Genomic DNA, 27,189 nt, shown 5'->3' with positions numbered 1-27,189 from the left:
CAAAAACTGGAGGAGGGAAATGTGAATGGAGCTCAGCTAGGAGTGAGAGGGGACAGTGGCTTGCTTTGGAGGAACATTTAAGGGTAAAGGGGAGTTGAGAGGCTCTGGAGATTTATAGAAGTAGAAAAATGAGTGTGTAAAAATTGACTGGTCATGAAGTAAAAAGAAGAAAGAAAAGGAAGTGGCATGGTCTTCACTGAAATAGGAAACAGAGAGAAAGCTGCAGGGATTAAGACACTAAATTGCTGCTTTTGGTGTCCTTTAAAATGAAACAACTACTTTAAACTACCTAGACATCAAATGGACCTAGCAGTCTGAGCCCAGGAAAGAGATCAGCATGTAGAAGTGAGATGAAACAACAGTCAAGGTAGAGCAAGACTGGAGAAGCCAGAGCAAACATGTGGATGGAGAAGGGGAATAATGAGGAAACAATGGTAAGGGGTGAGCTAAGTAGACACTCCCGAGACAGAATGGTACCGGCATCAAGAGTTACTGACACATCAGCAAAGCTTGGCTTAAGACACCACCAAAAGTAGGAGGAGGAGATCCTGAAGAAAGCACATTTTCCAAAGAAACTAGGGCATGGGTAGACTTGGTTCTATTTTCTCATTTTTGAAGTACATCTCCAAGGTGTTGTGAAGTCCTCAGAGATTAGACTCTAATACCTTAATGTGGAAATGAGAGAGTTTCTCTACAAAATACTTCTGAGGGGCCAAGGGAGATAAATAACACACACACACACACACACACACACACACACACCATCATCATCATCTCATCATCACCATCATCATTGGATAGAGGAGCAAGGCAGGGACTGGAAATACCAAAGAAAGCATATTCAGGAGCATAAGAAGGGGGGCATCAGTATAAAGTGTTTGGAGAGATCACTACAAGGAAAGAGATCTCTCTCAATTATAAATAAGACAAAATTTGGCTAAGAAAGAAATAAATAGATATGCAGATGGGAGAAGGGTATTGGACAGGTCCCAAAATTTAAGCTAGTAGAAAGAACTCAGAATGTAAGAAACCTTGCAAAGGGAAAGGGCAGAGTTCTTATATCCAACCTCGTCCAACCCAAATGATGAGCTTCTTTGCAAGCCTCTCCTTCCACTGTAAAATGGGAATCTGAGGCCGGCAGAGGAGGCAGTGTAACATTTGAAACCTAAGGGTCCTTACAATCATGTTACTGATGCTCTTTATACTCATATTTGTTCCTCAGTAAACCACATAATGTGAGGTGGCTGTGAACAGAAGAGAGGGATGGAGGACAGGGGGTGGGGCATGTGCATAGTGGGATTCAGCAACAGGCATTTCAGTTCATGTTACAAAGGTAACTCCAACTTCTCATTTTTTAACAGCAACACACTGCATTTGGTCTCTACCACCAAAACGGAAGTGATCCCCCCTCTGATTGAAAACAGGCAATCCTGGTCAACTTGCAAACCTTTCTTCACTGGCATGAACTATTGCACCACGGGAGCTTACTCCAATGCCAGCTCCACAGAGTCGGCTTCCTACTACCCACTGACAGGGGACACAAGGTGAGAGACGCTCAGTGCTAGCCTAGCATCTCCTTACCTTCTTCCTGGGGAGACAAAAAACAAAATGCCAAGGATTGCAGGTCCATGTTATCAACCTTAAGATCTCACATCATCATGTGGAGCTTAAAATGGCAGTACTCTGGTCAAACATTTTGGGTCCGCACCCTCTCCTTAATGCTCTTTATGCATTGAATGAGTTGATCACAACATATTCCAATCTGTCAATTCCTTTCTCAGTCTCATGACTCACTAATATAAGCTTTGTGAAGCTGACAAATGCACTCAAAAGCCCTTGCCATGCTTTGGGGCACATCTTCACCCCTACCCTCCATTCCCATTGTTTGTTCTCAGTATGAAAGACACAAGTCATCTTCTTTTATGAATTTATTTTGACATTCAAATCCTAGTTTCCCCTCCTTCCTGTCCTCCCAATCCCCCCACTTCCTCCCATCCCACCTCTCACCTGCTCCTCAGAGAGGGTGCAAGTCATCTTTTTAACTCATCCGAAAGTCCTGGATATCCTGGGAGCTTCCCTAGCCTAGGGCTTTTAAGGGAGACTAAGTGGAATCATAAGAACTATCACTTGCTAAGAGAAAGAAATGATATTAAAACCATACATGCATTTTTGTGGTATGTGAGGCTGGATTGCCAAGGGGTATTATTATCATCTCTAAAACAGCTAGCAGTATGTACTGGACATGCCATGATGTCTTTAGGTATGAGCTGGAGCTAAAGCCCACAGGAGAGGTGGAGCAGTATTCTGCCACTGCAACCTATGAACTCCAAAAGGAGGACAAGTCTTTGGTTGACACACTGAAGTTCCTAGTGCAAGCAGAAGGTGAGTACCCGAGCTAAGACTGTTCCATCTCTGCCTCGGTCTTGGGTTCAGGACTCATGAGGAAGACATGTTTATGGTGATGTATTTAATGAATATTTCCTGAGTTCCCAGTAGGTGGGTGACATTTTCTTATAACTGAGACTAGAAATGAAATCTTTACCTTCATAGAAGTTATAGTAAACAACCAAGCATATATTCAAGATGTTAGATGGGGGTTGTGGGGTGGAAACAGAGTATGGAAGGCTTTAGGGAATAGTATACATGTGGGAGAAAGGAGGATAGTAGAAACAGGAAAGTGATGGGGAGGAGGGAAACTTTCACTGGTAAAGTCAAATTTTGTTTGTCTTTTGTTTACATCGTGTTTTTCAAGACAGGGTTTCTCCCATATAGCCCTGGCTGTCCTGGAACTCACTCTGTAGACCAGGCTGGCCTCGAACTCAGAGATCCACCTGCTTCTGCCTCCTGAGTGCTGGGATTAAAGGCATGTGCCACAACTGCCTAAAAATCTTTTTAAAAAGAGAAAGAGGGAAATGTGACAGGATGGAGAGGAGATAAGCCATAAGGGAAAGAGTTGCAGGCTAAAGGACTAACATGTAAATACTCTGAGGTTGGGACATGTGGAGAAAAGACAGGAAGGAGACAGAACTGAGAATCTAATATGCAAGTGATTTCAGGAATCCAGTCAAGAGATGGAGGTGTTTGAATTAGAGTAAAATTTCAGGCTACTAAACCAGCAGTGGAATATGAGCAACCGTGGAAAGGCTACCATAAATGCCCTTCCCAGATAGTGAGATCAACAACTAACTTATCCATCATTATGGAGCCCTCATCTAGTACCTGTTGGAAACAGAAGCAAACACCCATAACTAAACATTGAGTCTAACTAGAATCCAGATGCAGAGGGACAGGACAAGACCAGGTTGCAGAAACACAGCTGACCTGAACAAGGAGGAGCTAATGGGCTGACTCAGGCCCCCCTGAATATGGGTCTCAGCTAGAAGGACTGAGCAGTCTAAGAGACCTCAGACAGTAGAACCAGGATGTATTCCTGGTGCACAAAAGGACCTTGAAGACACATCCCTCAAGGAGGGATACTGCCTTAACCTAGGGACAGGAGAGAAGCCCTAGTCCCTACTTCAAATAACTTGACAGATTTACATGACCCCACCTAGATGGCATTGCCCTACATGTGGAATTGGGGTGGGGAGATGGGAGGGTAGGGTGGTCTGGGTGTACATGAGGGGGGAGAGAGGGTAAGAGGGAGGGAGGGAGGAAAGGAGGGAGGGAGAGGGAAGGAGGGAGGGAGAGGGAACTGAGATTGACATGTAAAATAAAAAGTAAGTAATTAAAAAAATAAAAGAGAGAAAGAAGCAGAGATGGATACAGGATGTGACAAGTGACTGTGGAAAGAGAGGGTTTGGAAGGTAGTAATGCAAAACAGAATGAGTAGTGGTGTGGTGTGAGAAGTCATCATATTCTTGATATATTTTGAAGATTCAGCACTTACATTCATTGAACATCTGAGCAACCTGCACCTTAGGTCTTTGCCCGAATGCCCCACCACACCCAGAACAACTCAGCATGGCTCAGTCCTCACTTCACTGTGGTCTTGCCCACATATCCTTTAAACAGGGAGATATTTTTGTGACCAACATTTAGGAAATAGTCCCTCTTTGTCCCTCTCTATTTTTTTCTCAGCCAGTTTCCCATGTCTTTATGTTATGACACAGATAACTGAGTTGCTGTCTGCATACCCCAGTGACCACTAGAAGATAACCCCACAGGGGCCAGGTACCCCAGTGCCAAGAACAGTGCCTAGCTCATTATAAGCTTGAAAATTAAGTGAATGGATAATACCATGGTCAATGGGAAAATCTTAAGCAGTGTCTTCATTTAAACCCATGGTAGTCAGGTGTTTGAAGCTTTCTTCTGTGCCTCTTTTTCCCTTTATATAACCTCATGGCACACATCTCTTGACTCTCCCATATACTCTTTCAGGAGTACAGCAGACTGAAGCTACTGCATTGTTCAAATACAATCGGCGAAGCAGGATTTTATCTAGTGAAGTCCTAATTCCAGGGTTTGATGTTGACTTTGGGACAATCCTCAGAGTTAATGACGAATCTTCTAAGGACAAAACTGCTTACAAGCTCATCCTGGACATTCAGAACAAAAAAATCACTGAGGTTTCTCTTGTGGGCCACGTGAGGTAAGGAAAGGTTTAGGTGACCTGGTGGTCTTGGTGGCTCTTTGCTTTCTTCTTCAAGCTTTACATCTGGCCAAGCCAGGGCCACCTCTACAGTTCTCAACATGTTCACCCTTTGCATATATTCAGTTAGACATTACTGCTATTCAAAAAACACTTTTAATCTATTAAGTGCCATGCTGGGTGCATTAAAAATTGTCTCGGTCCCTTGCCCCTGTTTACTGACAAGGACTTGATAGCTCACAGTGGTTTAATTGTTTGGCGAAGGCTAGAGAGAAAGATGTAAATAGTTTTTCTTTAAAGTGTATCTACCTCCCTGCAAAATCAATACTCCATGCTCAATATTTCAGATCACTGCTTCATTCGTGTCTGGCTTTTATCACAAAAGAAAGAAACTCCTAATTATTGAATGTTTTGTACCTCCTTGAAATGTACAAAAGTCATTAATGCCAACTGATTTCTTTTTCAATAGTTATGACAAAAAGGGAGATGGCAAGATCAAAGGTGTTGTTTCCGTACCACATTTGCAAGCAGAAGCCAGGAGTGAGATCCACACCCACTGGTCTCCCACTAAACTGCTGTTCCAAATGGACTCATCTGCTACAGCTTATGGCTCAACAATTTCCAAGAGAGTGGCATGGCGTTATGGTATGTGTCCCTTCCGTCATGTAAGATCTTTCCAAGGCTTCCAAGCAGCTTAAGAGTAGCTACTTAAGCTGAGTGAACACCACTGATAGCCTTGTTACATATGCATTTTCAGACAATGAGAAAATTGAATTTGACTGGAACACTGGAACCAACGTGGATACTAAAAAAGTAGCCTCCAATTTCCCCGTGGATCTTTCCAGTTACCCTGAAACTTTGCACAAATATGCCAATAGTCTCCTGGATCATAGAGTCCCTCAAACAGAGTTGACTTTCCGGCACATGGGTTCCAAATTAATTGTTGTAAGTATAATCAAGCAGCAGAACAGATGCATGGCTGTCGATGCTAACTCCATCAGCAACTGAATTTGGTGCAGAATTATGATAATCAAAGCATGAATGGCCAGTTTCCCAAGCACACAGAGCTGCATAGAAAAAATATTCAATAGATGCCTCTAAGCTGAAGACTTTTCTGTGTTAAAAGAACCTTCAGGATACTGGCTAGGGAATTATATATTTATATATATATATATGTATATATATATATATATATTACATATATATTATATACATATATATAATATATGTATAATATAATATATTATATAGTATATGTATATTGTAAATTATATATTTGTCAGTGACAAGAAAAACTGATGAGCCTTAGGTCCCAGGGAGGGAACTTGGCTAAAAACAACAAGCTGGACAAATAGTGTTAGAGAAGGAAAGACATCTGAGGTTGGCCTTTGGCCTGCATGCACACTTGTAAACATGAGCATACATACACACATGGACACACAACTACACACACACACACACACACACACACACACACACAAATAAATGAGTAAAAATAAAATACAGAGATATCAGTCCTTGGAAATGTATACTTTCCAGTAACTTATCTTTAACTATCAGTGCATCACCGTGCTGGATGACTGACCTGCAAACATGAACTGTCAGCTCACATTAATTGTAATTGGAGGCCCATTAACACCCATTTCTTGTTCTTAAATTCTCCTGTTGCTTCGTAGGCAACAAACACATGGCTTCAGATGGCATCCAGGGGTCTTCCTTACTCCCAGATACTACAGGATCACCTCAGTGGCCTCTCGGAATTGAACCTCCAGAAAATGGGATTGCCTGACTTCCATATCCCAGACAACCTCTTCCTAAAGAGGTAGGAGGGGGAAATGGGACATTCTCTTTGTACTGTCCAAAGAAATGGGAACATTTACCTAGCCTGATGTAGACCTTTCTGTTGAAAAACATCAGATAAATTACATAAGTTCTTGGAGACAACAAACAGCTATGGAATAAATGCCAGTGGTTTTGCATCATTAAAAATGAGGTCCCCATGTGAACACCAACCCAGTATGGAGAACTTAAGAATGTAATTAAAGAGTCTGAAAAAAACCTGTTTCTTAATGTCATATCAATAGCCTGAGTTTGCCAGGCATTCAAACTCATTTATGGAGGGTCAGAATATTAAATGAGAGATAGTCAGCAATACACCTTAAATCCCAACAGGAAATTCAGACCCACACTGTTCATTCCATTTCTGTGATAACAAATGTGTATGACACTTAAATGATGGAGCATGAGATAAATAGAGAATGTTTTTTCTAAGGTGATGATCCATATAATCCTCACAGTTTAGAATCCAAATGTCCTGTGTTGTATGGGCCCCTTGGTAGGTTGTAGCTGAGTAGCACAAGTGAACATGCCTGACTACTGTGACAAGGCTGAAGTCTCCCCATGCCCTCAAACAAACCAAAATTGCTGAAGATAAAATGTGTTCCTTACTACTGAAATTTCAGTACATAAGAACAAAACAGGACTATAGTGGTTATCACTCATCTGCCTGCTGAATGTGAGAGTCTGAACAGACAGCATTCTGCCCATTTTACAGTAGTACAATGAATGATTATTCAAATATAACAAACGTCACCTACTTTATTTTTATAGATCATCATCATAGTCTGCTGCATGTATTTACTGAAAAGGTTGCAAAGATTACAAAGCCTATTTGATATCCAAGGCCATTTCTGGGGTTCAAAAGAAAGGATACTATGCAGATAACATCACTGGGACTCGGAGAGGCTGATTCTAAGATAATATTCCCAATTAGTGGAAGCTAAAACTTCCATCTGCCTTTAGTGACTTTACCACTGTGTTCTTTTACATGTCAAGTTGCTTCTATTAGGTTTAGCAAGTAGTACTTATCAAGTATGCACTATATGCAAAATAGTAGAGCAGAAACAGTGAGAAAACAGAAACTGGGTAAGGTTTTGTCCTTTCTGCTAGGAAGATGCTTTGCACACACCAACAAATGAACCAATGCATGACATATAAGCAGAATTAGGATGGGCTCTTTGAACTGGTTTAAGGGATCATAACAATAATAGAGGTGGCTCTCTGCAGGGTTTTGGAAGTGTTTGGAAGGTAGAATGAAAAAGAAAGGAACCCAGGCATAAGAAATATAGTGGTGAAAAGAGCATAGTAGGCTGGGGGAGGAAGGGAATCAAGATAAAATGTTTTGAGTTCTTAATGTCTGACTGTGGGGCCACTGGTTTTGTTCACTTCAGCGATGGCCGGATCAAATATACATTGAACAAGAACAGTATAAAACTTGACATCCCTTTGCCTTTTGGTGGCAAGTCTTCAAGAGATCTAAAGATACCAGAGAGTGTGAGGACCCCATCCCTCAACTTCAAGTCAATGGGATTCCATATGCCATCTCAAGTGGTCCAGGTCCCTACTTTTACAATCCCCAAGACACATCAACTGCAAGTGCCTCTTCTGGGTGTTCTAGACCTTTCCACAAATGTCTACAGCAACTTGTACAACTGGTCAGCCTCCTATACTGGTGGCAACACCAGCAGAGACCACTTCAGCCTTCAGGCTCAGTACCGCATGAAGGCTGACTCCGCAATTGACCTGTTTTCCTACAGCATGCAAGGTGAGGCCTGCTCAGGTAAAGGGTCTATAGGGCTAATATATCTCACATTCTGATGGGAGAGCTCTAGAAGGAAGAAGTTATGCTTTCCTATAGATATTTTTCTTGCTACTTAGAAGTCTTTTCATTCGTTCAACTAATGAAAATGTTTATTAAGTATATGGTAAGTACTCAGTACTATGTTAGGCAATAACAATAAAGCAGCCATATATCTGAGCAATTGTAATTCAGTTTAAGAAATGCTATGATACAGTACATATTGTACAGTTTGAGTTGTAGTGGAACATTTGATAAAGGAACCCAACAAGGTCTGCAACAACCAACATATGGCTTCCTGGAGGAAAGCCTATTGACATAAAATTTCAGGTATATATTACAAATGTCACTATTAAAATTGATACAGCTATATAAGGTTGCTGTTAACTATAAACATAAAGGTTATTCTGGACATTTGTTGCTTAATTTAACCAGTATCTTTAATTTTTTCTGTTAGGTTCTGGAGAAACAACATATGACAGTAGGAGTACCTTTACATTGTCCTGTGATGGGTCTCTACACCACAAATTTCTAGATTCAAAATTCAAAGTCAGCCATGTAGAAAAAAATGGAAATACCCCAGTCTCAAAAGGTTTACTAACATTTGAAGCATCTAGTGTCCTGGGACCACAGATGTCTGCTGCTATTCACCTGGACTCCAAAAAGAAGCAACATCTGTATGTCAAAGACATCAAGGTTGATGGACAATTCAGAGCATCCTCATTTTATGCTCAAGGCAAATATAGCCTGTCTTGTGAGCGAGATCCTACCACCGGCCAGCTGAGTGGGGAGTCCAACATGAGGTTTAATTCCACCTACTTCCAGGGCACCAACCAAATAGTGGGAATATACCAGGATGGAACCCTCTCTCTCACCTCTACCTCTGATCTGCAAGATGGCATATTCAAGAACACAGCTTCCCTGAAATATGAAAACTATGAGCTGACTCTGAAATCTGATAGCAATGGACAATATGAGAACTTTGCTGCTTCTAACAAGCTGGACATGACATTCTCTAAGCAAAGTGCATCACTACGTTCTGAACACCAGGCCAGTTACAAGTCCCTGAGACTAGTCACCCTTCTTTCTGGATTACTCACTTCCCAGGGTATGGAATTAAATGCTGACATCATGGGTACTGACAAAATCAATACTGGTGCTCATAAGGCGACACTAAAGATTGCACGGGACGGATTTTCTACCAGCGCAACCACCAACTTGAAGTACAGCCCCCTCCTGCTGGAGAATGAGTTGAATGCAGAGCTTGGCCTCTCTGGGGCTTCCATGAAATTATCAACAAATGGCCGCTTCAAGGAACACCATGCAAAATTCAGTGTGGATGGAAAAGCTGCCCTCACAGAGGTATCGTTAGGAAGCATTTACCAGGCCATGATTCTGGGTGCAGACAGCAAAAACATCTTCAACTTCAAACTCAGCCGAGAAGGGCTGAAACTGTCCAATGACATGATGGGGTCCTATGCCGAAATGAAACTTGACCACACACACAGTCTAAGCCTCACAGGCCTTTCACTGGACTTCTCCTCAAAGATGGACAACATTTACAGTGCTGACAAGTTTTATAAGCAGAATTTTAACATAGAGCTACAGCCCTATTCTTTTCTAACTACTTTGAGCAATGACTTGAGATACAACGCTCTAGACTTGACCAACAGTGGGAAGCTACGGTTGGAACCACTGAAGTTGAATGTGGGTGGCAACTTTAAAGGCACCTACCAAAGCAATGAGCTCAAACACATCTACACCATCTCCTATACTGACCTAGTAGTAGCAAGTTACAGAGCAGACACTGTCGCTAAGGTTCAGGGCATGGAATTCAGCCATCGGTTCAATGCAGACATTGAAGGGCTAGCTTCCTCTGTTGATGTCACAACCAACTATAACTCAGATCCACTGCACTTTAACAATGTTATCCACTTCGTTTTGGCACCATTTAACTTGGGCATTGACACACACACGAGTGGTGACGGGAAGCTGTCTCTTTGGGGAGAACACACTGGGCAGCTGTACAGTAAGTTTCTGTTGAAAGCAGAGCCTCTGGCCCTCACTTTCTCTCATGATTTCAAAGGCTCCACAAACCATGATCTTGTATACAAGAGCAGCATCAGTACCGCTCTTGAGCATACAGTCAGTGCCTTGGTCACACCAGCTGAGCAGACAAGCAGCTGGAAATTCAAGACCAGACTGAATGACAAGGAATACAGCCAGGACTTTGAAGCCTACAACACTAAAGACAAAATTGGTGTTGAGCTTAGTGGACGGGCTGACCTCTCTGGGTCATACATGCCATTTAAAGTGCCATTTTTCTACAGCGAGCCTGTCAATGTCCTCAGTGACTTACAGATAAATGATGCTGAGGACAAGCCCCAAGAATTCACAATTGTTGCTTTTGTGAAGTATGATAAGAACAAGGATGTTCACACCATCAGCCTTCCATTCTTTAAAAGCCTGCCAGAGTACTTGGAGAGAAATCGAAGAGGAATTATAACTCTACTGGAAGCCATGCAGGGAGAATTGCAACGCATCAATATTGATCAGTTTGTTCAGAAGTACAAAGCAGTCTTGAGCAGACTTCCACAACAAATTCATGATTATCTGAAGGCATCTGACTGGAAGAGACAAGTAGCCAATGCCAAGGAAAAACTGACTGCTTTTATGGAAAATTATAGGATTACAGACAATGATGTACTAATTGCATTAGATAGTGCCAAAATCAACGTCAATGAAAAACTTTCTCAACTTGAGACATACGTGATACAATTTGATCAGTATATTAAAGACAATTATAATCCACAGGATTTAAAAAAAACTATTGCTCAGATTATTGATCTCATCATTGCAAAGTTAAAAATTCTTGATGAACAATATCATATCCGTGTAAATCTAGAAAAATCAATCCATAATCTATATGTATTTATTGAAAATGTTGATCTGAACAAAATTGGCAGTAGTACAGCCTCTTGGATCCAAAATGTGGATACTAAATATCAAATCAGAATCCAGATACAAGAAAAACTGCAGGAGCTCAGGACACAAATTCAGTCTATAGACATTCAACAGCTGGCCACAGAGTTAAAACAACAGATTGAAGCTATTGATTTCACAATGCATTTAGATCAATTGAGAACTGCAATTCTGTACCAAAGAGTAAATGACATTATTGAGCGTGTCAAATACTTTGTTATGAATCTGATTGAAGATTTTAAAGTAACTGAGAAAATCAATACTTTTAGAGCTATAGTTCATGAGTTACTTGAGAAATATGAAGTAGACCAAAAAATCCAAGTTTTAATGGATAAATCAGTAGAGTTGGTCCACAGATACAGTCTGGGTGAGACTCTTCAGAAACTAAGCAGTATGCTACAACAAATTGAGATAAAGGATTACTATGAGAAATTTGTTGGGTTTATTGATGATAGTGTCAAGTGGCTTAAAGCATTATCTTTCAGAAATGTCATTGAAGAACTAAATAGATTTCTTGATACGTTGATCAGGAAGTTAAAAGCATTTGATTATCACCAGTTCATTGATGAAACCAACAACAAAATACGTGAGGTGACCCAGAGGATCAATGCTGAAATCCAAGCTCTTGAACTTCCACAGAAAACTGAAGCATTAAAACTGTTATTACAAGACTTCCAAGCCACAGTCTCCAACTATCTAGAAAGACTCAAGGGCACCAAAGTAACCGTGTTCATTGATTGGTTGCAGGGTGCTTTGGTTCACATAAAAGCCCATTTCCAAGATACTCTAGAAGATGTGCGAGACCGACTTTATCAAATGGACATTCAGTGGGAACTTGAGCACATCTTGTCTCTGGTAAGCCAAGTTTACAATACACTGGTCACCTACATTTCTGACTGGTGGATTCTAACTGCTAAGAACATTGCAGATTTTGCAGAGCAATATTCTATCCAAAACTGGGCTGAGAGTGTGAAAGTGCTGGTGGAACAGGGGTTCACTGTTCCTGAGATGCAAACATTTCTGGGGACCATGCCTGCCTTTGAGATCAGTCTCCGTGCTCTCCAAGAAGCCAACTTTCAGACTCCTGACTTCATAGTTCCCCTGACAGATTTGAGGATCCCATCTATTCGCATTAACATCAAAATGTTGAAGAATGTCAAAATCCCATCAAGATTTTCCACACCAGAATTCACTCTCCTCAACACCTTCCATGTCCGCTCCTTTACAATAGACTTGCTGGAAATAAAAGCAAAGATTATCAGAACTATTGACCAAATGCTGAGCAGTGAGCTACAGTGGCCTCTTCCAGAAGTGTACCTGGGAGATCTGGAGATGATAAAGATCCCTCTTGCAAGATTCACTCTGCCAGACTTCCATTTCCCAGAACTGACAATTCCAGAATTTACAATCCCAAACGTCAGTTTCAAAGAGTTTGGAGTTCCTGATCTTCACATACCAGAATTCCAGCTTCCTCGCCTCTCACACACAATTGAAATACCTGCTTTTGGCAAACTTCGTGGCGTCCTGAAGATCAAGTCTCCCCTCTTTATATTAGACGCGAATGCCAACATACAGAATGTAACAACTTCAAAGAACAAAGCAGAGATTGTGGCTTCTGTCACTGCCACAGGAGAGTCCAAATTTGAAGCTCTCAATTTTGATTTTCAAGCACAAGCTCAATTCTTAGAGCTAAACCCTAATCCTCCAGTCCTAAAGGAATCCATGAACTTCTCCAGCAAGCATGTGAGAATGGAACATGAGGGTGAGATATTATTTTCTGGACAGTCCATTGAGGGAAAATCGGACACAGTTGCAAGTTTACACACAGAGAAAAATATGGTGGAGTTTAATAATGGTATGATTGTCAAGATAAACAATCAGCTCACTCTGGACAGTCACACGAAGTACCTTCACAAGTTGAGTGTCCCCAGGCTGGACTTCTCCAGTAAGGCTTCCTTTAACAATGAAATCAAGATGCTATTAGAAGCTGGACATGTGGCCTGGACTTCTTCAGGGACAGGGTCATGGAATTGGGCCTGTCCCAACTTTTCAGATGAAGGCACACATTCATCCAAAATTAGCTTCACTGTGGAAGGACCCATAGCTTCTTTTGGTTTGTCGAATAACATCAATGGCAAACACCTTAGGGTCATCCAAAAACTGGCTTATGAATCCAGCTTCCTCAACTATTCTAAGTTTGAAGTTGAATCAAAAGTTGAATCTCAGCACGTGGGCTCCAGCATTTTAACTGGCAAGGGAACAATACTGTTCAGAGAGATGAAGGCAGAAATGACTGGCGAGCACAACGCTGACTTAAATGGAAAAGTTATTGGGACTTTGAAAAACTTTCTTTCCTTTTCAGCACAACCATTTATCATTACTGCATCCACAAACAATAATGGGAATTTGAAAATTAGTTTTCCACTAAAGTTGACTGGGAAAATAGACTTCCTGAATAACTATGCACTATTTCTGAGTCCTCATACCCAGCAAACAAGCTGGCAAGCAAGTGCTAGATTCAATCAGTACAAATATAACCAAAATTTTTCGGCTATAAATAATGAACACAACATAGAAGCCCATGTAGGAATGAATGGAGATGCCAACCTGGATTTCTTAAACATACCTTTAACAATTCCTGAAATGAGTCTACCTTACATAGAGCTCACAACTCCCTTGCTGAAGGATTTCTCTATATGGGAAGACACAGGATTAAAAGAATTTTTGAAGACAACAAAGCAATCATTTGATTTAAGTGTAAAAGCTCAATATAAAAAGAACAGAGACAAGCATTCCATTGTAATTCCTCTGAGTGGGTTTTATGAGTTTATTCTCAACAATGTCAATTCCTGGAACAGGAAGTTTGAGAAAGTCAGAGACAGTGCATTAGACTTTCTTACTGCATCCTATAATGAAGCAAAAAATAAGTTTGAAAATTCCCTTATTCAGCCCCCCAGGATCTTTCAAAGTCGTGGGTACACTATCTCATTTGTCAACATTGAAGTGTCACCGTTCACTGTAGAGACACTGGCCTCCAGCCATGTGATCCCCAAAGCAGTAAGTACCCCAAGTGTCAGCATTCCAGGTCTTAATGTCATTGTGCCTTCACACAGGTTAGTGATGCCATCCCTGGAGCTGCCAGTTCTTCATACCCCTAGGAATCTCCTCAAGTTTTCCCTCCCAGATTTCAAGGAATTGAGAACCACTGACAATATTTATATTCCAGCTCTTGGCAATTTTACCTATGACTTTTCTTTTAAATCAAGTGTCATCACACTGAATACCAATGCTGGACTCTATAACCGGTCAGACATTGTTGCTCATTTCCTTTCTTCCTCTTCATTTGTCACGGATGCCCTGCAGTACAAATTAGAAGGTACTTCACGTCTGATGCAGAAAAAAGGAATGAAGCTAGCCACAGCTGTCTCTCTCACTAACAAATTTGTAAAGGGTAATCATGACAGCACCATCAGCTTAATCAATAAAAACATAGAAGCAACAGTGAAAACAACTGCAAACCTCCATGTGCCCATCTTAACAATGAACTTCAAGCAGGAACTTAATGGAAATACCAAGGCAAAACCCATGGTCTCATCATCCATTGAACTAAACTATGACCTTAATTCCTCAAAGTTGCACTCTACTGCTAAAGGAGGTGTTGACCACAAGTTTAGCTTAGAAAGTCTCACTTCCTACTTTTCAATTGAGTCATCCACCAAAGGAAACATCAAGGGATCTGTCCTTTCTCAGGAATATTCAGGAAGTATTGCCAGTGAGGCCAACACATACCTGAATTCCAAGGGTACTCGGTCTTCAGTAAGGCTACAAGGAGCTTCCAAAGTTGATGGGATCTGGAACCTTGAAGTAGGAGAAAATTTTGCCGGAGAAGCCACTCTTCAACGCATCTATGCCACATGGGAGCACAATAATAAAAACCATTTTCAGGTAGACAGCTTCTTTGTCACAAAAGGTAAGCAAACATGCAGAGCCACCCTAGAGCTCTCGCCATGGACAATGTCAACCCTTCTGCAGGTTCATGTGAGTCAACCCAGTTCCCTCCTTGATCTCCATCACTTTGACCAGGAAGTGACCCTGAAAGCCAACACTAAGAACCAGAAGGTCAACTGGAAAAGTGAAGTCCAGATTCATTCACAGGTCCTTCAGCACAATGTGCAATTCTCCAATGACCAAGAAGAAGTACGCCTTGACATTACGGGATCCACAGATGGACAGCTGTGGGATCTTAAAACTATCTTTCTACCAGCATATGACAAGAGCTTGCAGGAACTCCTACAGATGGAAGGAAAGAGACAGTATCTTCAGGCTTCAAGTTCCCTTGTATATACCAAAAACCCCAATGGCTATCTCTTCTCACTTCCTGTCCAAGAACTGGCTGATCGATTCATTATACCAGGGCTGAAACTAAATTACTTCAGTGGAATGAAAATCTATAAGAAATTAAGTACTTCACCATTTGCCCTCAACCTAACAGTGCTCCCCAAGGTAAATTTCCCTGGGGTTGATGTGTTAACACAATACTCCAAACCAGAGGACTCCTCTGCTCCTACTTTTGACATAACTATACCTAAAGTTCAGTTAACTGTGTCCCAGTTCACACTTCCAAAGACTGGCTTTGACCTGAATGAGATAGCCAACAGGATTGCAGATGTTGATCTGCCTAGCATCACCCTGCCTGAGCAAATCATTGAGATCCCACCCTTTAAGTTCTCTATACCTGCAGGAATTTTTATTCCTTTCTTTGGAGCACTGACTGCACATGTTGGGGTGGCCTCCCCTGTATATAATGTCACTTGGAGTGCTGGTTTGAAAAACAAAGCTGATCATGTTGAAACCTTCCTGAATTCCACATGCAGTTCAATCTGGCAGTTTCTGGAGTATGACCTAAAAGGTAAGGAAATGTTCTCCTGCCTCTCCTGGATACTATATGCTGTCAATTGAGTTCTTACTAAATAATTATGTATTTAATTAACATCAAAGGTACAATTCTTATCTGTAGCAAAATATAGAATGAAAGGAGAATATGCATGTGCCACCATATATTTTTAAAACAAAACTAGAAAACTTACTGACATTGAAAATTTAAAGAAAATAGATTTTTTATAATATTTAAAGACCAATAATACCTCCTGTTTATTTCAAATTGAAAAAAATCATAGGGATTTGGAGTACAGTTCTGTGGTAAAGAACATGCTTAGCATGTATGGGGCCCTGGGTTCAAACCCCAGTACTACTACAAAAAAATGACAATTTTTCAGAAAACCTATGGACTGCAGATGGTATGTTTTAAACTTTTAAGTTAGGTGTTTGGTTAAAATACACTATACACACACACACAGACACACACAGACACAGACACAGAAATGCCAATGACATATAAAATCTTTCCTGTACAGTTGTGGGGACACACAAAATTGAAGATCATATGTTTATCTGCAAGAACAAAGGAACACTTCAACACCGTGACTTCAAAGTGGAGTACAATGAAGATGGCATATTTAAAGGATTTTGGTATGAATGTTTTACTGTCGCTTAATATCTTTTCAAAATCTGCTGTGATGCTTACCATCTCTGGCTCCGTTTCATTATAACTCAGCTGCTTTTTCTCATTTCAGGATCTGGCAGGGAGAGGCTCACCTTGACATCACCAGCCTACCATTGCTGGAAGTCCGTCTGCTCTACAAAGAAGATGAGACAAGTATGTCTGCCTCAGTAGCCTCCACAGCCATAGGCACTATGGGTCTGGAGTCTAGCACAGACGACCAGAGTGTGAAGCTGAATGTCTACTTCCATCCTCAGGTGGGTCCCAGCTTAGCAGTATCACATGCTCAAAAGCAAGTAGAGAACTAGAGATGAGTCATTCCATTCTAGAAAGTTCTCTGAGAGCAAACTAGATGAAAAACAAATGGTGAACCAGCCAAATGTCTTCACTGAGATACTACTATCCTGAAAACATTACAATAAATCTTTGCCTAGCTTAGTTATTAAGACACACTCATGATATCCCAGCAGCACTAAGATTTTACTGCTTTCTGGGCAAAAACAAGAGTCATACATACACATTTTTTAAAACCATACTTCTTGGATTTTTCTTTTTTGAGGCTTCATAATTCTTCCCCATAGTAAAAGTGTTTGATTGAGGCACATCAAAGTCATATCATGTCATTTATAAGCTCTGCTGGGAACAAATCAAAGATGACATTGTTGGAAGAAGAGACAGAAGCCTAAAGCCAGTCATTAGCTTGGCAAGCGAAGGCTGAAGCTGGAATTCTTGAACTGGACTCTTCTTCTCTATTCCAGAATGTCTGTTTCCTACCTCTTTCCTCCTTCTTCCTCCAATGCTACCTCCTCCCTCCTCTCCCCATTTTCCATCCCAAGAAATCCTTAGTGTTAAATGCTACAAAGTATATATCACACATACCTTTTAATCCTCCCTGAAGCATGTGATAAAGAGAAATTAACATCAAAGGGCCTAATTTAGCAAAAAAAATAAATAAATAAAATAAATAAATAAACACATGAACTAACAAAGGAGGGCTAAATCCCCCTTCAGAATATGAAACGCCCTCCTCTGGCTTTTACTTTAAAGTGGTAATGAAGTTTTAATGTACTATATTATGTAACCTGAGTCACTGAGAGTATGTTCTATTCTTCTGGTTTTAGTCCCCTCTAGATAGAAAACTCAGCATATTCAAGACTGAGTGGAGGTGCAGGAAGCCTGGTGATGGAATGCACATCAAAATTAATTGGGAAGAAGAGGCAGCTTCCAGATTTCTAGGCTCCCTAAAAAGCAATGTGCCCAAGGCTACAGAGGCTATTTATGATTATGTCAATAAGAACTACCTGGGAAATGCTTCTTTGGAGCTAAAAAGAAGTCTGCAGAACAATGTTGAGAGTGCTATAAGGACAATTGATGGAATAAACATGGATTTCCAGAGGGCAACCTATGGTGCCTACCAGGAGTGGAAAGACAAGACCCAGAATCTGTATGAGGAAATGTTGGCTCAGGAGGGCCAAAGCTTCCCTGAGAGACTCCAGGAGAAGGCAATAGACAGCCTAGTATATATTACTAAGAAGTACCATACTGCAGTCATGTTTCTCACTGATTCATTCATTCATTTCTTGAAGTATAATACATTCCATCTCCCAGGTAATGCTGGAATATATACTACTGATGAACTCTTCACACTGGCCATAGGGAAGATGGCAAAGGTTCTGTCTCAGTTATATTCAATTATCCATAACAGCTTAGAAAAACTGCTTTCCTATGTCCAAGACCTGGTAGAGAAATCAGGCTTAATCAATGACATAGAATTGAAATTTCCTTTTGTTTCAAAAACCAGGCCACTAAAAGATGCAATTCTGAAGTACAGGGAACTCATAAACATTTCATCAAACTTAATCCAAGAGTACTTTAAAGACCTCCAGAATAACAAATTTACAGCAATACTAAGTGATCTTCAGGGCTTTTTGGGTAGAATTTTAGACATCATAGTAGAACAAATTCAATGCCAAAGTGACAATGCTTGTTTCACTGATTCTATCAATGCAGTCTTTAAAATAAACATCCCAAATGCTTTTCAATTCCTTGGAGAAGACCTATATCCTGTCTTCCATGATTTCAACAACTCTTGTCAAAGCATACTTCAGCAGGGGTCCTACAAGCTACAGCAGGTCCATCAGTACATAAAGGCTCTTCGTGAAGAGTATTTTGATCCAAGCATGATTGGCTGGACAGTAAAATACTATGAAGTAGAAGAAAAGATGGTTGACCTGATCAAATCCCTCTTAGTTATCCTTAGAGATTTCCATTCTAAATACAGTTCCAGGGCTACTGAGTTTGCTTCCAAAATCACAACTCAAGTTGAGCAATTCTTGTCCAGGGATATGCAAGAATATCTCAGCATCCTTATTGATATAAATGGCAAGGGGAAGGAGAAGATTGAAGAGCTTTCTATAATGGCAAAGGAAGCAATTAAAGACTGGGCCACTGCAATGAAGGAAATCATTTCTGATTACCAACAGCAGTTCAGTTCCAAACTGCAAGATTTTTCAGACCAACTCCCTGATTACTATGAAAAATTCATTGCCGAGTCCACAAGATTGATTGACCTGTCCATTCAAAGCTATCACATGTTTCTAAGATACATAACTGAGTTACTGAAAGAGCTGCAGGTGGCTACAGCCAATAATGTGAGCCCCTACATAAAGCGTGCCCCAGGAGAACTGATTATCACCTTCTGATTCATCTACTCCAATCAAACCTTCACACTGTAGGAGACTTAACATACTACTACAAAAAAAACATCCAACTGAGCCAGCCCTGAAGTCAACATTAAGTGCAAGAGAAGCAAGAACTCAGGAAGATATATTTTTTACAAGTTAGAGAAAAATAAAGATCTGAGTTATTTTGTTAAACTTGGGAGGGTGAAGAAATACATGTATTCTTTGTTGTATATCATACTCTTGAACTTGTCTTGTTTTTATTCAAACATGAGTGTATACACACTGCTCAAAGCACATCTGCTCAAAGGTTCTGGCCTTCCTAACCTCCACAAGGATACACACTTGCATTTAAGTGATAAAATAAAGAAGAAAAGCAGAAGCTATGGAGGAAAATATTTTTCTACTTATAAAAGTAGGTAATTGATGTCACTTGATGGGGGGTGTCAAAGCAAGCAAATAAGAAGCATAAGCCATCAGCCAACAATTTAATAATTAATATGTCTCTGTGTGCTTATTTGGAGATAAAGGACAGTGGGACTTGGCAGGACAGAAATTCAGACTACATTCACTAATTGCATTAACTAAGTGAGCAGGAATAGATTTTTTGCATAAATTTAACCCAAAGAACATCACATATACATCATATGTCTTTAAGTGCCACACACTCTTCCTTGACATCACGTCTGTGTTTGTTGGGCAAGATTCTTCTTTTTTTAGAGTCTAGAATCAGTCAACTAGACTTTTATCTGACTTGGCCTACTAGCAATGGAGAGGGAATAACTTGGGAGTACTAGACTTAAGGGGTTCAGGGTACTAGACATCCCAGACATCTCCCTAAAGCTCAGCCAGAACTCATTCATTCAAAGAAAAACTGGTATAAGTGGAAAAGCAACATGGACTCCCTAACTGCTTCTGCAAGCAAACATGGTAAATACAGTATCTGACAATCCCAAGTATAAGCAAAGCCTTAGGGTTACTCCTGACAGAAGCACTCATTTCCAAGACTGATTTGGAATGAGCAATGTTTATCTGCCTCTAAGTGAGGCTCTTGGAAAGCCACAAAGAACCTGGGGAACAGAAGCTCCACTGATACAAGTGGGGAGGATGGTGATCAAATGCTACATTACATCAATGGCATTGGAAGACAGTGAGAGAGTTTGACCCTTGAAGAGACAGAAATCAATGGTTGATGACTTCTAAGTTCTACATAAAGGCTCTTTAAGAAAGATCCATTTCAATCCCCACCATTTCCCACTTTGTGTTATTTGATGAAGCACACTGTTAAAATTCACAAGCATTCTTTTAAAGTAGAAACACAGTTTACCTTAGCATGACTCTTCTGTGCAGAACTTAGAAGCCTAAAACACTACACTAGGTATGAAAAACAGTGGGGAAAGTAGACTCAAATCCCAGAGTGATACACAACTTGCAGAATTTCCATAACGAGCTAAGAGTAGCAATACCATGACCTACTGAATCTTCAAACTGTGATGAAGTCTGTAGTTATGACTTCATTCAGAGGGAACTGAGGAGCCCAAGGAAGGTCCCGGGTACTTGTGAGATGGTAGCAACATCTGGAGCTGAAATGAGGGACAGAGAAAGCTATGAATTCTATGGCCATGCAACCACACACTACCCTGCTCAGCTCCATCAGCTTAGCTCCCTCAATGCTATCCCTTGCATGAGGTGCAGTGATTGGCTTGGATTGCCTTCATCATGTTGAAATATGTTGGAAGAAAGATGGATCCTCAGAAAGGTTTGCACTCTGCTCTCTTCTTTGGATTGATTGCATGATTTAGGATGTTTCCCTGGGTTCAAATAATAGCTGGTTTCCTTTCTCTTGAACTCTAGAGAGATTATCCTCCTCAAGCACACAGGCCTCTTTCTGTTACATATAAAACAGGGATAATAGTGCTATATGCCTATAATTCCTACCTTCAGAAGGCTGAGGAAAGTAGAGGCCATCCAGGGCTTACATAACAAAAAGTAATAATATCTCTATAGTTTTGTCACTTTTAATGTCATCTAAAATCAAAGGACTATTATTACGAGTTGATTGTTTAAGGTAAGCTTATATTAAAGGAAGGAATGAAGGAAGTAAGGAAGGGAGGGAGGAAGGGAGGGAGGGAGGAAGGAAGCATGGAGCAATTGGTCCTCCTCAGTGATCATCCACTAAACATCCCTTTTAATGATAAGACAGATTATTAAATAACCTGCCCAGCTGTCTAACTGAAATGAGGGGTTTTGTCTTCTGATGGCAGTGATGATTATAAATGGAAGAGGTCAAGGACCAGAGATCTGTTGTGGGAAGGGTTGGAAGGGATGTTGGTGATGTGCAGACAATAAAAAAGAAAGGGCAATTCAAGAAGAGGAGAAACATGAGTGGGAAAGGATATGTGAATGTGTCACCTGAACACTGATTTCCCTATTTTAGCTAGAGCACAAGGAGGGTAAAGGAAGACTGCATGGAAGGGCCAGCCTGGCAAGACTTCAGAGTATGTGAACATTGGAAAGAAAGGTGGTACTCGAACAGTTAAAGAAGGGCATCTAATGGAACATCTTGACCAGTGATTACAGAAATCAATGTGGTAACATATGCATGACTTACAATGGAATAGCTTGGAAATATGAAGCTATGCCTGGGTCCATATTTTTTAAAAATGGACTGGAGAAGTCATGAATGTTGGGGATGGTGAGCAGGGCTCAAATAAAAGCTAACATAAAGGCAGAATTGACAGGATTAAGTGACTCATTTAAAGCAGAGGCTGTGATAAATAAAGGTGGCTTAGAGAGTTCAGGGTCAGAAACTGGAGGAACTGGTGAGTGAAATGGAAGAGGAGGTGATGGGATGGGTAAGTTATAAGGGGAGAACTGTTTTCATAGTTCTAAAAGACAGGATGCACGAGTGCAGCACTAGTGTCTAGAGAGGACTTTCCTCTCCCATCATTGTCTTAGTCACAGCTTCTATTGCTGTGATGAAACATCATATCCAAAAGCAATTCAGGGAGAAATGGGTTTATTTCACCTATAACCCTCATATCACAGTCAATCACTGACCCTTCAATATCAATCACTAGTTAAGAAAATGCACTACATTCTTGCCTTCAGCTAGATCTTATAGAAGCATTTACTCAGTTGAGGTTCCCTCCTCTCAGATGATTCTAGCTTGTGTCAAACTGACATAAAAACTAGCCAGAATAACCATGAAATGGCAGAATGAAAAGCAAACTCAAAGAAAGAACAAGAGAGGCATGAGACAGAAGGAAGGAAGGAAGGAAGGAAGGAAGGAAGGAAGGAAGGAAGGGAGGGAGGGAGGAAGGAAGGAAGGAAGGAAGGAAGGAAGGAAGGAAAATTGTATAGAATTCTCTTTTGATAATTAAGCATCTCACAGGGCATTGGTGGAGCATGCCTTTAATCTCAGTACTTGAGAGGCAGAGGCAGGCAGATCTCTGTGAGTTCAAGACCAGCCTGGTCTACAAGAACTTGTTCCAGGACAGCCTCCAAAGCCACAGACAAACCCTTTCTCAAAGAAGCAAATAATAATAATTAACTAACTCCCTTGATAAAGGGGCTTTATCCATTCACAAGGTCTGTATCTTTGTCATAATACTGCTGTTTTGGAGATCTAGGACAAGGACTTTAAGGAAGCTCTCAAGCCATAGCAAGAGCAAGGCAGATCTCAGAGTTATGACATTTTGAACCTTGTAACGAGTAAGGTTTTTTCCTGCCCGCTGCCGAGTCTTGTCCCGCTGCTGCGCCTGCCCCAATTAACACACAGAGACTCTGTATTTGATACAATGCTGTTAGCCAGGTACTAGTTTCTTATTGGCTAGCTCTGTCTTAATTATTAACCCATTTCTATGTATTTCCACGTGGTCTTACCGAGAGTGGAGGAATGGCAGTTCTGTTCTCTCCAGGCTCTCCATCTTGGCTCCCCCTTCCTACTTCCTCTTTCCTCCTTGTCTCCTAGTCCCTCCTATCTTCCTTTCCTATTGGCCAACAGTGCTTTATTTATTAACCAGTATGAGAAACACATTCAGAATGACATCTCCCATCAGAACCTGTGTAACCTATATGAGTAGAACCAGAAAGACGAGCAGGAGATTACAGGTGCAGGTGATAAACTGAGACTGTCACAGTCACAATGGACCCCTGATATCACACAATAGGTGCCAATTTACACTGCTGTAGTCAGATGGAAAATTCCTACTGGGTTAAGACAGAGATATGTGCTGGAGAATTGCGGCCAACAGAATGGGGACAACATGACACAGGTCACACATGCCTTTAGAAAATTAATTAGAAACACATAGTTTTCTCCTTGTATAATTAAATGGCCTATTGTCCAGCAAGTGAATCGCCTCATACCTCTCCTAAGAACATACTGTCAGGTGACATAGGAAGTCCTCCTATAATCACAGATTTTCCTCTTATGAAACAAACATTTTCCTCTTATGAAACAAACATCCAAGGTTCCCATCAGAGGAGGAATCAAGTAATGGCACCCTGCCCAGGTCCCTGGAACTTTGTAAGCAGGATCAAACCATGCTCTGACTTGACTCCCAGGTCCAGCCCAAGCTCAAGCACTGTCCCCAGCATAAACTCTGTATTGAATGGGTTATTGTGAACTGAGCTTACCCTGTACCTTTCCTGTGGTCTCCATTTTCTTTGGCTTACCTTTGAAAGCTGACCAGTTGAAGATCCCAAGTCTTCCTTTCTTGGTTAGATGGGTAAAAATCCCCTTCTGACATCCCAATCTCGGGCCCCCTTCTGGTTCTAATTTATGGCTTAGTCCCCATTCAGTCAGAGAAGGGGCCAAAATAGCCTTCAAGTGGGGCATACAATATGGGAGCCAGAGTAGACAAACAGATGTTCCCTCTAAAAGTGTCTAATAACCAGAGATAAATGTGCAAAAACAGACCCTTCCTCTTAGCTCATCTCTGTGTATGCTGTTTCACATTAAGAGGTCACTACAACTCCCTTTGGGGTGCTCCATTTGTTGGTGGGATGGCTGGGTGGTCACCAACAAACAACATCCAAAGCCTCATAAAACATTGCTGGGGCAGGTACATGTGCCTCTGTGAGCTGAGAGTCCTGTTCTTAACCTCCAAAGTGGTTCCTTCTTCTCCGGAACTGAGAGGAACTTCAGTGATACTCAAAGAAATGGGCATGAAGCTCTGCATTTCCCACCTGGATTGGTCCAGCCTTAGAGTAAAGGAATCTTTCAAGCCTTGGGGATAACTTGGTATCTGGGCTGCAGGTCTGGGGTCCCACCTTCATCTATAAGCTTAGACTTTGGGTGGCAGCTGTGCAACAGGAACACCAAGCTTCACTGCACAGGGCCTGCAGGGGTGGAGCCACTAAACCAAACCCTGTCCTGGAAGGAGGGCAGCTCTGTGAAGAAACCAGCTCCATAAATATTCCTCGGCTCCCCAGATGTCCTCTTGGCTTCATGCCTTTCTCCTCCAGCAAAGTGGGTCCATCAAGAAGGGTGCCAAAGTCATCACAGAGTAATAGACACCAAGATGACTTCAGGAGACCCACAGCCCATGAATTAGAACTGGACTGGTCTGAGCAGTGTGGCATCACAGGGGCACTGGTGTGATGTACTGCAAGCTTGCTGGAAGATTGGCAGAGGAAGGGCAGAGTACTGTCTCATAGCTTTGATGATCATATACTAAACAAAAACAACAACAAAAAAAAAAAACATGAAAAGCCAGTACCACCCTTCTTGCTCAGGAAAAAGATCCAGTGCCAAATTCAAGTTTCAGTTGGTTCATAAATTATGTAACCTGTTTTTCTAACCCTCAGAGCATGACAAAATAGGTTTGCTGGGAAATGAAGGTAGTTCCCTTTTGTTAGAGTTGTTGGGAAGGGCAGATTAGATAACATATGTCAATTCTGGTACACAGATCAGAGATAAATGGACCATGTCCCAGTGGCAAGAGTCAAAATTAGAGATATATAAGTCCAATGAGGATGATGTGGAGCAGTCGTATGATACAGGATAAAATGGCAAGTCTCAGAAGACAAAATAGAATTCAAACTCAATGAAAACAAAAGGCTTTTTTCTACGTGCAGCTTTAAAACTGGAGAACAATTCAGGATGAGTTACAGGAGAAAGAATAATGACAACCCACAGCTGGGTGGGAGGTACCATTATTGCTATGGTCTTATTTTGCTACTGAGGGGATACCTTGAGTGTCTATTATGCTACTAATTAAATTATATTAATCAACTGACCAATTAATACACAAAGAGGAACAGAAAAATACTTAAGTTCCTTATTAAGTACTAAGCTGGTTTATGTTGCCTTGTCCTCTTCATGACTCCTTGGTTTTTTGATGGACAAACTCTCCATTTCAAGGGGCAATTGTTTCATGCTTTTGATTGCACTTACCAAGCCTCTTTTCTGGGCCAGGCATTATCCTAAACTCTCAGGTTCAAAAAAAAATGTGTAAATCCTTCAGAGGGAGACCTTTGACCCCAGGAGAGGTCCAGATGAGGACTTACAACAATCCCAAGATCACTGAGACAAATGGAACAAAAAGATGTGTGTGACCCCTAGGTGGGTGATCAGGTTGTGAGTTCTGAGTTTGCCATCTGTGTAGCTGGAGTGCCCTGGACGATGTATGTCAACCCTTTTATCCTCAGGAACTTGATTTGCAAATTGATATTGCAAAACAATAACTCAAAGAATAATAATGGGTTCCATATGAGCCGGTTGGGCCTGAGCTCTCCTGGGCTATCTAGAGTCTTATACTTCTAAAACTGATTCCTTTCTAGGTCACTAGGACAGTGGTTCTCAACCTGTGGGTCGTGATCCCTTTGGGGCTTAATGACCCTTTCACAGAGGTTGCCTAAAATCATCAGAAAACAGATACTTAAAATTCATAGTGGTAGCAAAGTCCCAGTTACAAAGTAGCAACAAAAATAATTTTATGGTTAGAGGTCACCACAATGTGAGGAACTGTATTAAAAGGTCACAGCATTAGGGATATTAAAGACCACTGCTCTAGAAAACCCCTACAAGATCCACATAAAGCACTGTTTGGTCCTTGTGCCCCACCTCTCATCATTGCTGAGGCTCATCGAATAAATGCTGCATTAATCTCTGTCACTGTGACCCATGCTGCTGCCCAGACCAAACTGGGTCTCTACCAGGGCCCCCTCTAGGGCACTGCTGGATGTCTCCTGTGTTTTACTGGACCAGATGGTTAAAAGGCTTGTAGTTGCAGGCTTCCTCAGTTTACTGAAACAATCAGTCCTTCCTTGGTTTCTTCCATGATACCTTACTCAGCTGGAGTATGTGCTATGTGGCTACTGAAGGATTAGCCTGTCTCTGAAGCCACTACAGTTTAGTGTTTCCTCTGGGGGGGGGATGGAAGGCAGAGTCCTGGGAGGCTGATGCAGTCCTAAGATACTGTCCCTATCCTTTGAGGAAGCTGAGCTGGCAGTGGTTGCTCAGAAAAGCACCTCTGTTCTTCCCTTTATACTAAATGCAAGCCATGGAGCTAGCCCTGTCCCTACCAGCCCTTCCTGCTTCTCTCCTAAAATCCTCTAGCCCCACCCTTCCCCAGCTTCCTTCCCAGACCCCAGCCTTAGCCACCTCAACTTTCTTTGTCCTAAAGTGACACCTAGATAGGAATTTGGGTTTTATAGAATTAGGATTTAGTCCACTGGGTCCACCTTTCATAGTTTTTCTCACTACTTTCCCTTTCTCTGAAGCCTGAGA

General features: G+C 41.3%; 1 protein-coding gene across 1 annotated transcript in view; it reads left to right on the top strand.

Moving 5' to 3' along the window:
- Apob (apolipoprotein B) overlaps positions 1–19,691 on the top strand; it is a 37,871-nt gene extending 18,180 nt beyond the window's left edge. Inside the window, exons 19-29 of the mRNA XM_051181687.1 lie at positions 1,362–1,544; positions 2,261–2,382; positions 4,381–4,591; positions 5,061–5,236; positions 5,349–5,536; positions 6,268–6,413; positions 7,822–8,195; positions 8,686–16,119; positions 16,625–16,739; positions 16,844–17,027; positions 17,892–19,691. Coding sequence (XP_051037644.1) covers positions 1,362–1,544; positions 2,261–2,382; positions 4,381–4,591; positions 5,061–5,236; positions 5,349–5,536; positions 6,268–6,413; positions 7,822–8,195; positions 8,686–16,119; positions 16,625–16,739; positions 16,844–17,027; positions 17,892–19,472 — 10,714 coding nt within the window. The 3' untranslated portion in view covers positions 19,473–19,691. The remainder of the gene's footprint in view (positions 1–1,361; positions 1,545–2,260; positions 2,383–4,380; positions 4,592–5,060; positions 5,237–5,348; positions 5,537–6,267; positions 6,414–7,821; positions 8,196–8,685; positions 16,120–16,624; positions 16,740–16,843; positions 17,028–17,891) is intronic.
- Positions 19,692–27,189: the final 7,498 nt, after the last annotated feature.

The sequence above is a fragment of the Phodopus roborovskii genome, unplaced genomic scaffold (assembly GCF_943737965.1).
Source record: "Phodopus roborovskii unplaced genomic scaffold, PHOROB, whole genome shotgun sequence".
Lineage (NCBI taxonomy): Eukaryota > Metazoa > Chordata > Mammalia > Rodentia > Cricetidae > Phodopus > Phodopus roborovskii.
This window is presented reverse-complemented; position numbering and strand designations above follow the sequence as displayed.